Below are 11,350 nucleotides of genomic sequence, written 5' to 3'. Positions count from 1 at the left end.
GGAAAGCATGGCTCGGTAAGATCACTTTCATGCCGAGCTTGTGGTTCCTCCACCTATAAAACCTCTAAAAATACAATTAATGATACGTCTTGGTTTGTCGGGATGGCTGGTGTCTGGCCGATCTTTATCTCGGCCATGCTGTGTCGCTGAGTTCTGTTCACTAGAGGAATTTTTTCGTGGCTGTATGTGGCCGCCGATGTACTTGTCCAGGTGAATTTGCCGAGCTAATCGCTCCAGAAGGTCTTTGGCGATGACACACTCGTCGGTAGTATGGACGTGCTTTTGGTGGATGGAGCATTATTTTGATCTGTCTGTGCCTTTTGAATCTGGGTAACTGTCGGCTTTTCTTGGTGGTTTGATCAGCTTCGAATTCATGATCTCCTCGATGATATCGTCGCACTTGGTGTTGAATTGAGTGTAAGACTCATATTGCGAAGCTGGTTTGGGGTTCTTCTTGTTGTCTCGCGTTCTGTTGTTTTCTCGGTAGTGTGGTTTTTCTATTTTCTGAGCTTTTTGGAGTTCCTCAATGTCGATCTGACCTTTGGCCTTTTCACGAAACTCGGCCATAGTCTTAGGTTTGGCTACGGCAATAGTTTTCTGGAATTTTCCTAGTCGTAGTCCGCTTTTTATTGCATGCAGTTCCACCTTAGGGTGGAGGTCGGGTATACTCATAGCTATCTTTGTGAAGCGTGTCATGTAGTCCCTGAGGCTTTCGTGCTGGCCTTGCTTGATTGTGTTCAGGTAGTCGGAGTCGTGTACGTAGATGGCCGATCCAGCAAAGTGTTCCTCAAAGGGCTTTGATATGTCTCGAAATCGGGAAATAGAACCTGCAGGCAAAGAACAAAACCAATCAAGTGCAGGATCGTCTAAGTAAGATGGAAAGCAACGACATAAAACTTTATCAGATGCACCGTTTACTATCATTATGGAGGTGAACTTCTTGATGTATTTCTTCGGATAACCTAACCCATCATAGGGAGTTAGGGTGGTCGGCAGAGTGAACCTTCTGGGTAGCACGAAGTTCATCACCTCGGCCGTGAATGGTCTAGAGGAGCTTTCCTGATTGTCATCCTCGTCGTCTGGCCGAGCTTCCTCATTATGCTCGGGTTGCTCCTCTTTCTGTCGAGCAGTGTCAGAGATATGTGTTGGCCCTGACTACTGCTCGGCTTCCTCTGTCAGTTCTTGCCGATCATTATTGTTTTTGGTTCGGGTGTTATTCAAGTTGGCAATTTGCTGTGCCATTCTTTTGTTCTCCTCGGCCATGCGCTGGTTGGCTTGCCGTAACTCGGTCACCATCTGGAAAAGTTCGGATGGTGTAGGTAGAAGTTGTTCAGCCATGACTCAGGCGAGAACCTCGAGGCCGATGATATATGGAAGGGATTATATTCTCGGCCCCACGGTGGGCGCCAATTGTTCTTGGATGGATACCTGGAAGGAAAACTCGGTCTCTGGGAATCGACGCCAAGTTGTTACCTTCGGTGCCGACCTTTGAGCTTTATGGTAATCCGAGCATTACTCCAAGAGGTTGTCCAATCGCGTAGAGTTTTGAGCAAGAAACAGGGGGAGTGTACCTGCAAAGGCACTTCGAAGCTTAAGTTAGTACTGGAAATTCTGTGTACCTTTTAGGATGGAAGATCATACCTTTTATGGGTGACTCTGTGCAAGTTGGTTATGCTCCTGCTTTATTTCCTGTATTAAAGAGCAATAACTAAGTTGGACGTTTCACATTTGGAAAGCAGTCCGTTGAGCCGAGTTGTAACGTAAGTGGCCGATTAATGACGTTATTGCCGAACAATAACTGTAATGCCGAATTATAACGCCAGCTTTCTGAATAATAACGTGAATAATGCCGAGTTATGAATAGTTATGCCGATTTACGATGTTGGATTTGTAACGGTCGAATCAGACACTATATACACCAATCAGTGCTCATAGCTCTCACATTACTAAGACAACAAAATATCCACCTACCAGGTACCATCTAAGAAGCACACACATGAAACCACCAAACTGAATTGTATTTACAATAAAATAAATCAATGAGCTAGTAATGAGCTAGTGAATTTTCATTATACTCCCTCTTCTCTGTGACATTGTTAGTTTTACTCCAATAACTCTTGGTTTAATTTGTTGATGGTCATTAAATGATAATATAAGATATCATTTCTATTCTTTCTATAATATTAGGAACTTCTACCATGTCTTCCTTTTTTTCTATTTTCCTAAACTTCTTTTGGATTTAAGAAAGTATGAAGAGATTTGTGCTCCTAGAGTGGAGGAATTTTGCTTCATCACAGATAACACTTACACAAAAGAAGAGGTATTGCATATTTTGTAGTAGGGCTTGAATTTGAACGTTTTTTATAAACTATAAAGCATAATCTAATAAGTGCCATTTTCACAGGTATTGAAAATGGAGAGTGAAGTTCTAAACATTTTGTATTTTCATTTATCTGTTCCAACAACCGAAACATTTGTGAGGTATATCATATGTACTATGTATATATACATCCACTTTTTATTGCAAAATGCCATAAAGTTAAAGCTCCACTGAAGTACTGATCTATGATGATCTTTCTTTGGCTTTCAGGAGATTCATCCAAGCGGCACAATCTTCATACAGGGTATGATACTTGTTATCCACCAATTTAACATAAGATAACAATTATTAATTGCTTTGTATAATGTAGATGAAGTTGTTTTAAAAATGAGTTTATGGTACCCAAAAAAAAAATCTATTTTTGGATGTGTGAAAAATAGAATCATGTAAAGTTTATATTAAAATTTTAATATAAGTAATAGTGCAATATCAACAGTCGAAACTAGAAACACAGAATAAGCAGGAATTCTTTTATAAATTTGGGTTTGAATGAAAATAAAGTAGCTGAACCTACTTTTAGAAGTGCAAATAGTATAATCATGTAAAATTTTTATTAATATTCTAAAATCAGTGAATGTATAGTATTAACAACAGAAAACACAAAAAAGTAGAAATTCGCAGTAATTATTATCTGTTTTGTAGAAAAATGTAGATACAACTGTTTTAAAAATAAGTTTGTGGAACCTTCAACACAAGTTTTATTATGATTGAGAGCCATGACAATTTTAGAATGGGCAGCATTGAATAGTAGTTATTAGTAGTGACTCTATTGTAGATTAAACAGTGCAATAATCATTTTTAATCATTTTTAAGTTCTTAGAACAATTCAAAATCAAAGAGTAAAAGAACAATGCACTGGAAGCTGAGATATGTAGCAAATAGATTTGGATATTCTAAAGTTTGAATTTTATTTTAGAGAATAAAGTGTGATCTTTTATTCTTAAATAGTTTCTCTGTCATATTTATTCTTGGTCTCACATATGAAATCAATGGTGAAAGATCACACTTTACTTTCTAAAGTGAAATTCAAACTTTAGAGGATCCAAATCCGTAACAAATGAAGTTTTCAATATTTTAAAACGAAGATGGGTTTACAAGGTTTTATTAAGTTGGATCAGTTAAAAGGTATTGTTATCGATAAGTATCATTTATTAATAGAAGTTTTCTTTTTAAGTGGTAAAAAGCCAGCTCTCAAGTTCGGCAAGGAGCCAATTAATTGATAAAGAAAACACATTTGGTGCAAGAAATTTTTCACAAGGTAGTCAGAATATGGAAGTGTCCCATAATTGATCCAACAGTCAATATATAAGCAAATTATTTCTGAATTTATTTCCACAACTGTCATCTTAGGAATGCTATGGTGAGAATCAGATGCTAAAAATCCAAAAGGCAAGCAAGACTAGGTAAACTCCTCTTCACTATCCCAGCACCAGTCACAACATGTACTATATATATATATATATATATATATATATATATATATATATATATATATATATATATATATATATATATATCGTCAAAATTAGTTTAATTCAAGCATGACTACTTTTCTTTATGAGAAGTGCCAGAGATTTTATATTTTGTAACCATCAATTAGCCATCATTAATAGGGACGGACATAAGAGGGGGTAAGTGGAGGCCTCCCAGTGTTTTTTAAAAAAATTAATAGTAATAAGTTATTGTGTGTGATTTAATTAAAAAAAATTATTTAGTATTTAGTCTAGTATAAATAAAAGTCCAGTCCAATCTAAATAGTAATGATTTCTAATATCTAAAAAGTAAGTAAAAATATTAAAAAAATCTGAAAAAGATATTATTACTAATATTTTTTAATTAAATAAAAAATTTTAAATTTTATAAAGTGAATTCTTTTTCTTATTGTGACCATCTTTTTTTATTCATTTAGTATAAATTCTCTCTGTTTCAACTGCTACAACTAAGAGATCTTTCTCAACTATGAATATTGTGAAAAATAACTCAAAAACAAAATAAAAAATAAATTTTTTGCTAATTGTCTTTTTATTATATTGAAAAGAAAATTGCTGAAAAGTTTGACACAGATTCTATTATCGATGAATTTTATGATACGTGGAATCGAGTACTTCGTTAGTAAAAAATACACACATATTTGCAATACATCTGATATAATATAATTTTTTACATAATTTTTAATATTATATGTGTTATTGGCCCCCCATAATAACATTTCTGGATCCGTCCCTGATCATTAGTGTTTTTAATGCTGTGAGATTACATCTAATGGTATGGGATTACTCACTTTTTTATTGGTTAAGTGCTGGCCAGATTTTAATAAAAGTGTTGGTCCTCTAGACTTTTTCTTTCTTTATTGCTGTGTTTTGGGGATTCATTCCTATCTTATGTGCAAACATTCACATTTCCTCAAGAGAGAGCAATGTTAAATAAGAAAAGTTGTAACACAGCAACACCAGCAAGCAAGGGCCATTGCAAGAAGATAAAGTAAAAAAACAAAACACAATAACAATCATAAAACAATATCAGCAACTATAACATCAAGAAAGTACTCAGAAAAATAACACAACAACAACAACCTAGGTAGTGTCTCTGAGTCAAAATTAAAACTACTCTTATTCCAATTAACTCAGTTCAGAACAAATTAAAGGATATAAAGCAAAGAAAAAAAATAGAACAAAAACCTAATTTCAGAATTAAAGAGGTTGCATGGAGAGCCGCAATAACAACAACAACCACTGCAACGGAACTTCAGCAAGTCGTTAAGGGATGATTCATGGAAGAAAGAAGGACCGAGTGAGAGGGCAGGAGATAGCATCGGCGCTGTGATGAGCGGATATTTTATACGCTTTTTGGGGATAATTTCATGTAGATTTTAGTATATTTTAGTTAGTTTTTAGTATAATTTTATTAATTTTTAGGCAAAATTTATATTTCTGGACTTTACTATGAGTTTGTGTATTTTTCTATAATTTTAGGTATTTTCTGGCTGAAATTGAGGGAGCTGAGCAAAAATCTGATTTAGGCTGAAAAAGGATTGCTGATGCTGTTGGATTCTGACCTCCCTGCACTCGGAATAGATTTTTTGGAGTTACAGGAGTCCAATTGGCGCGCTCTCAATTGGGCTGGAAAGTAGACATCCAAGGCTTTCCAGCAATATATAATAGTTCATATTTTGCGCGAAGATAGATGACGTAAACTGGCGTTCAACGCCAGTTCCATGTTGCAGTCTGGCGTTAAGCGCCAGAAACAGGTTGCAAGTTGGAGTTCAACGCCAGAAACAGGTTACAACCTGGCGTTCAACTCCAGAAGCAGCCCAGGCACGTGAGAAGCTTAAGTCTCAGTCCCAGCACACACCAAGTGGGTCCCAGAAGTAGATTTCTGCACCAATTATCTTAGTTTACTCATTTTCTGTAAACCTAGGTTATTAGTTTAGTATTTAAACAACTTTTAGAGACTTATTTTGTATCTCATGAAATTTTTAGATCTAAATTTTATACTCTTTGACGGCATGAGTCTCTAAACTCCATTGTTGGGGGTGAGGAGCTCTGCAGCGTCTCGATGAATTAATGCAATTATTTCTGTTTCCCATTCAAACATGCTTGTTCCTATCTAAGATGTTCATTCGCGCCTCACTATGAAGAAGGTGATGATCCGTGACACTCATCACCTACCTCAATCCATGAACGTGTGTCTGACAACCACCTCCGTTCTACATTAGATTGAACGAATATCTCTTAAATTCCTTAATCAGAATCTTCGTGGTATAAGCTAGAATTGATGGCGGCATTCATGAGAATCCAGAAAGTCTAAACCTTGTCTGTGGTATTCCAAGTAGGATTCAAGAATTGAATGGTTGTGACGAACTTCAAACTCGTGATTGTTGGGCGTAGTGACAGACGCAAAAGGATCAATGGATCTTATTCTGACATGATCGAGAACCAACAGATGATTAGCCGTGCTGTGACAGAGCATTTGGACCATTTTCACTGAGAGGATGGGAAGTAGCCATTGATAACAGTGACGCCCTACATACAGCTTGCCATGGAAGGAACTTGCACTTTTGAAAGTGAGGAAGCATTATGTTACAGGAATTCAGAAGACAAAGCATCTCCAACATATTCTCCATTATTGCACAATAAGTATTTATTTTATGCCCTTTGACTTTTTACAATTAAAACGAAAGAACCCTATTGGCATCCTGACTAAGATCAACAAGATAACTATAGCTTGCTTCAAGCCAACAATCTCCGTGGGATTCGACCCTTACTCACGTAAGGTATTACTTGGACGACCCAGTACACTTGCTGATTAGTGGTATGAGTTATGAAAAGTGTGACTTACAATTTCGTGCACCAAGTTTTTGGCGCCGTTGCCGGAGATTGTTTGAGTTTGAACAACTAAAGGTTTATTTTGTTGCTTAGATTAGGAATAGAGTATTGATGCTATAGAGTCATTAAATTTGAGTCCTTTAATTTCTCTTCAAAAATTTTTTCAAAAATATTACTTTTCCTTATTAATTTCTAATTTTTCGTGAGTTTGTGTCTTGTTCTAAGTTTAGTGTCAATTACATATTTTATATGTTCCTTTTAAATTTTCGAATTTGTGATCTTTGATCTTCAAATTGTTCTTGTTCATTTTTCTTGTTTGATTTTTAGTTTTCCTTGTTCTGTGTCTTTTCTTGTTTTTCTTGTTCTTTTCCAAAGCATTGTGTTACCTTTACTGCCCAATTGGCTAGAGCATTGGTCTATGTTCTTGGTAATTGGGTATCTTCTTTTTAAAATCTTTTTCAAAAATAATTTTTCTTTGATTGAATCTTGTGCCAAACTTTAAGTTTGGTGTTTTATTGTTAATCTTTTTATAATTTTCGAAAATTTTATTGAAGTTTTCTAAAAATTTTAAGTTTGGTGTTCTTTCTTTTGTTCTTATTGTTCTTGTGAATCTTCAAAGTGTTCTTAAGTCTTCTTTGTGTTTTGATCTTAAAATTTTTATGTTTGGTGTTCCTTGGTGTTTTCCCTCCAAAATTTTCGAAAACAAAGAGGATTAGATCTAAAAATTTTAAGTCTTGTGTCTTTTGTGTATTTTTCTCTTTCATCATAAAATTCAAAATTCAAAAAAATATATCTTCTTTAACTATTTTTAAGCCACAATTTCGAATTTTTTTTATATAAAAATTCAAATTTCAATTTCAAAAATATCCTAACCACTTTCTCTCTCCTCACTTTTTCGAAAATCTTCATTAAATATTTTTAAATTCTCTTTTTTATTTTTTTATTTTTACTTTTATTTTTATTTTTATTGTCGTCTTTATTTTATTATTATTATTTCGAAATTTTTATATATAATAAAATAAATAGAATAAATTCACATCATCTCCCTTTCTCCATCATGGACTTAAGTGGAAATGAACAGTCCATAAGGACTCTGGAGTCATATGCTAACCCCACTACTGCTTCATATGGGAGTAGTATATGTATACACTCCATTGGAGTTAGTAGTTTTGAGTTGAATCCTCAGCTCATTATCATGGTGCAGCAAAGTTGTCAGTATTTCGGTCTTCCACAAGAAGAACCTACAGAGTTTCTGGCACAGTTTTTATAAATTGCTGACACAGTACATGATAAGGAGGTAGATCAGGATGTCTACAGGCTATTACTGTTTCTATTTGTTGTAAAAGACCAAGCTAAGAGGTGGTTAAATAACCAACCTAAGGACAACATAAAGACATAGAAAAAGTTGTCAGAAAAATTCCTGAATCACTATTTTCCTCCGAAACAAATGACACAGCTAAGGCTGAGCATCCAAGACTTCAAACAAGGAGATAATGAATCTCTCTATGATGCCTGGGAGAGATACAGAGAGGTGCTAAGAAAATGCCCCTCTAAAATATTTTCAGAGTGGGTGCAGTTAGACATCTTCTACTGTGGGCTTACAGAAAGAGCTCAGATTTCTCTAGACCACTCAGCTGGTGGATCTATACACATGAGAAAGACAATAGAGGAAGCTCAAGAGCTCATTGATACAGTTGCCAGAAATCAGCATCTGTACCTAAGCAGTGAACCTTCCATGAAAGAAGAGGCTAAAACAGTAACTGCTGAAATGAGTCCCACAGAACAAGTTACTGAATTCAATCAGCAAATGGATTTTCTAACAAAGCAGCTGTCCGAATTCAAGGAGATACTACAAGAAACAAAAATGGCTAATATGAATATGAAAGTCTAGTTGAAGCAAACAGAATAGCAATTATCAAAACAAATAACAGAAGAGTGCCAAGCAGTTCAATTAAGAAGTGGAAAAACATTAGATACCTCACTTCAAGATAGCAGGAAGCCAAGAAATGAGCAAACTACCCAAAATCCCTCTGAGGACAGTAAGAGCCCAGAGAGGAATAATTCTGGCGCTCAAACGCCAGAAAATGGGTAGAAAGCTGGCGTTGAACGCCCAAACCATGCTCAGTCCTGGTGTTCAACGCCAGAAACGAGCAAGAAATTGGCGTTGAACGCCCAAAGGAAGCACAGTTCTGGCGTTTAGACGCCAGAAACAGGTGAGGAGTTGGCATCTAACACCACTCCAGCTTCCACCCCTGGCATTCAAATGCCAGTGGGAGATCAGACACATACAAGTGCTGATAACAACTCCTCTAAAAAGGCTTCTCAACCCACATCTGTAGGCAATAAACCTACAACAACTAAGGTTGAGGAATACAAAGCCAAAATGCCTTATCCTCAGAAACTCCGCCAAGCGGAACAGGATAAGCAATTTGCCCGCTTTGCAGACTATCTCAGGACTCTTGAAATAAAGATTTCGTTTGTAGAGGCACTTGATCAAATACTCTCTTATGCTAAGTTCATGAAAGAAATCTTAAGTCATAAGAAGGATTGGAGGGAAACTAAAAAAGTTTACTTCACTAAAGAATGCAGTGCAGTCATTCTGAAAAACTTACCTGAGAAGCTTAAAGATCCCAGAAGCTTTATGATACCATGCACATTAGAGGGTACTTGTACCAAGCAAGCTCTATATGATCTTGGGGCAAGTATCAACTTAATACCTTCGTCTACTATCAAAAAGCTTGGGTTAACTGATGAAGTTAAACCAACCCGGATATGTCTCCAACTTGCTGATGGCTCTATTAAATACCCATCAGGCATGATTGAAGACATGATTGTCAAGGTTGGGCCATTTGCCTTTCCCACTGACTTTGTGGTGCTGGAAATGGAGGAGAACAAGAGTGCAACTCTCATTCTAGGAAGACCTTTCCTAGCAACTGGGCGAACCCTTATTGACGTTCAAAAAGGGGAAGTAACCCTGAGAGTCAATGAGGATGAGTTCAAGTTGAATGTTGTCAAAGCTATGCAGCATCCAAACACCCCAAATGACTGCATGAGCATTGATATTATTGACTCTCTGGTAAAAGAGGTCAATATGACTGAGAGTCTCGAATCAGAGCTAGAGGACATCTTTAAAGATGTTCAGCCTGATCTGGAGGAATCAGAGAGAATAATAAAACCTCTGAAAATCCCTCAGGAAAATAACACAACAACAACAACCTAGGTAGTGTCTCTGAGTCAAAATTAAAACTACTCTTATTCCAATTAACTCAGTTCAGAACAAATTAAAGGATATAAAGCAAAGAAAAAATAGAACAAAAACCTAATTTCAGAATTAAAGAGGTTGCATGGAGAGCCGCGATAACAACAACAACCACTGCAACGGAACTTCAGCAAGTCGTTAAGGGATGATTCATGGAAGAAAGAAGGACCGAGTGAGAGGGCAGGAGATAGCATCGGCGCTGTGATGAGTGGATATTTTATACGCTTTTTGGGAATAATTTCATGTAGATTTTAGTATGTTTTAGTTAGTTTTTAGTATAATTTTATTATTTTTTAGGCAAAATTTATATTTCTGGACTTTACTATGAGTTTGTGTATTTTTCTGAAATTTCAAGTATTTTCTGGCTGAAATTGAGGGAGCTGAGCAAAAATCTGATTTAGGCTGAAAAAGGACTGCTGATGCTGTTGGATTCTGACCTCTCTGCACTCGGAATGGATATTTTGGAGCTACAAGAGTCCAATTGGTGCGCTCTCAATTGGGCTGGAAACTAGACATCCAGGGCTTTCCAGCAATATATAATAGTTCATACTTTGCGCGAAGATAGACGACATAAACTGGCGTTTAACGCCAGCTCTATGTTGCAGTCTGGCATTTAGCACCAGAAACAGGTTGCAAGTTGGAGTTCAATGCCAGAAACAGGTTACAACTTGGCGTTCAACTCCAAAAACAGCCCAAGCACGTGAGAAGCTTAAGTCTCAGCCCCAGCACACACCAAGTGGGCCCTAGAAATGGATTTCTGCACCAATTATCATAGTTTACTTATTTTCTGTAAACCTAGGTTATTAGTTTAGTATTTAAACAACTTTTAGGTAGCGTTTGGTAGAGAGACAGAGACTGAGAGACAGAGACTAAGAGACAGAGACCGAAATAAATTTCAATATTCTGTTTGGTGCAAAGTGAGAGACAGAAATTGAAACAAGAATAAAACTCTAATTTAATTTGCAAAAAGGATAAAATTGGAATTAATTAATTGAAATGAGGGTATTTTAGGTATAAAATGTTATTAAAATTTTAGTCTCCGTCTCTAAAAATTTCAGTCCCTTGTGTCCCTACTTTTTGGAGGCACTGAAATGCTGAAATTTTAGGGACAGAGACATAAATTTTAATACCAGTCTCTAAGCCAACAAACATGATACTGTGTCTCAGTCTCTCAGTCTCTGTCCCAGTACCTCAAAACAAATGCTACCTTAGAGACTTATTTTGTATCTCATGACATTTTTAGATCTGAATTTTATACTCTTTGACGGCATGAGTCTCTAAACTCCATTGTTGGGGGTGAGGAGCTCTGCAGCGTCTCGATGAATTATTGCAATTATTTCTGTTTCCCATTCAAACATGCTTGTTCCTATCTAAGATGTTCATTCG

At 36.2% G+C, this 11,350-nt stretch overlaps 1 protein-coding gene across 1 annotated transcript; it reads right to left on the bottom strand.

Annotated features, from left to right (window-relative positions):
- Positions 1 to 297: 297 nt before the first annotated feature.
- Positions 298 to 1,026, bottom strand: LOC130980761 (uncharacterized). The gene has a single exon (XM_057904410.1). It carries the CDS (start codon positions 1,024 to 1,026, stop codon positions 298 to 300), a length of 729 nt encoding a protein of 242 aa, XP_057760393.1.
- Positions 1,027 to 11,350: the final 10,324 nt, after the last annotated feature.

Source organism: Arachis stenosperma, chromosome 5 (assembly GCF_014773155.1).
Source record: "Arachis stenosperma cultivar V10309 chromosome 5, arast.V10309.gnm1.PFL2, whole genome shotgun sequence".
Lineage (NCBI taxonomy): Eukaryota > Viridiplantae > Streptophyta > Magnoliopsida > Fabales > Fabaceae > Arachis > Arachis stenosperma.
Note: the sequence above shows the minus strand (reverse complement) of the source record. Positions and strands in the feature narration are given on the sequence as shown.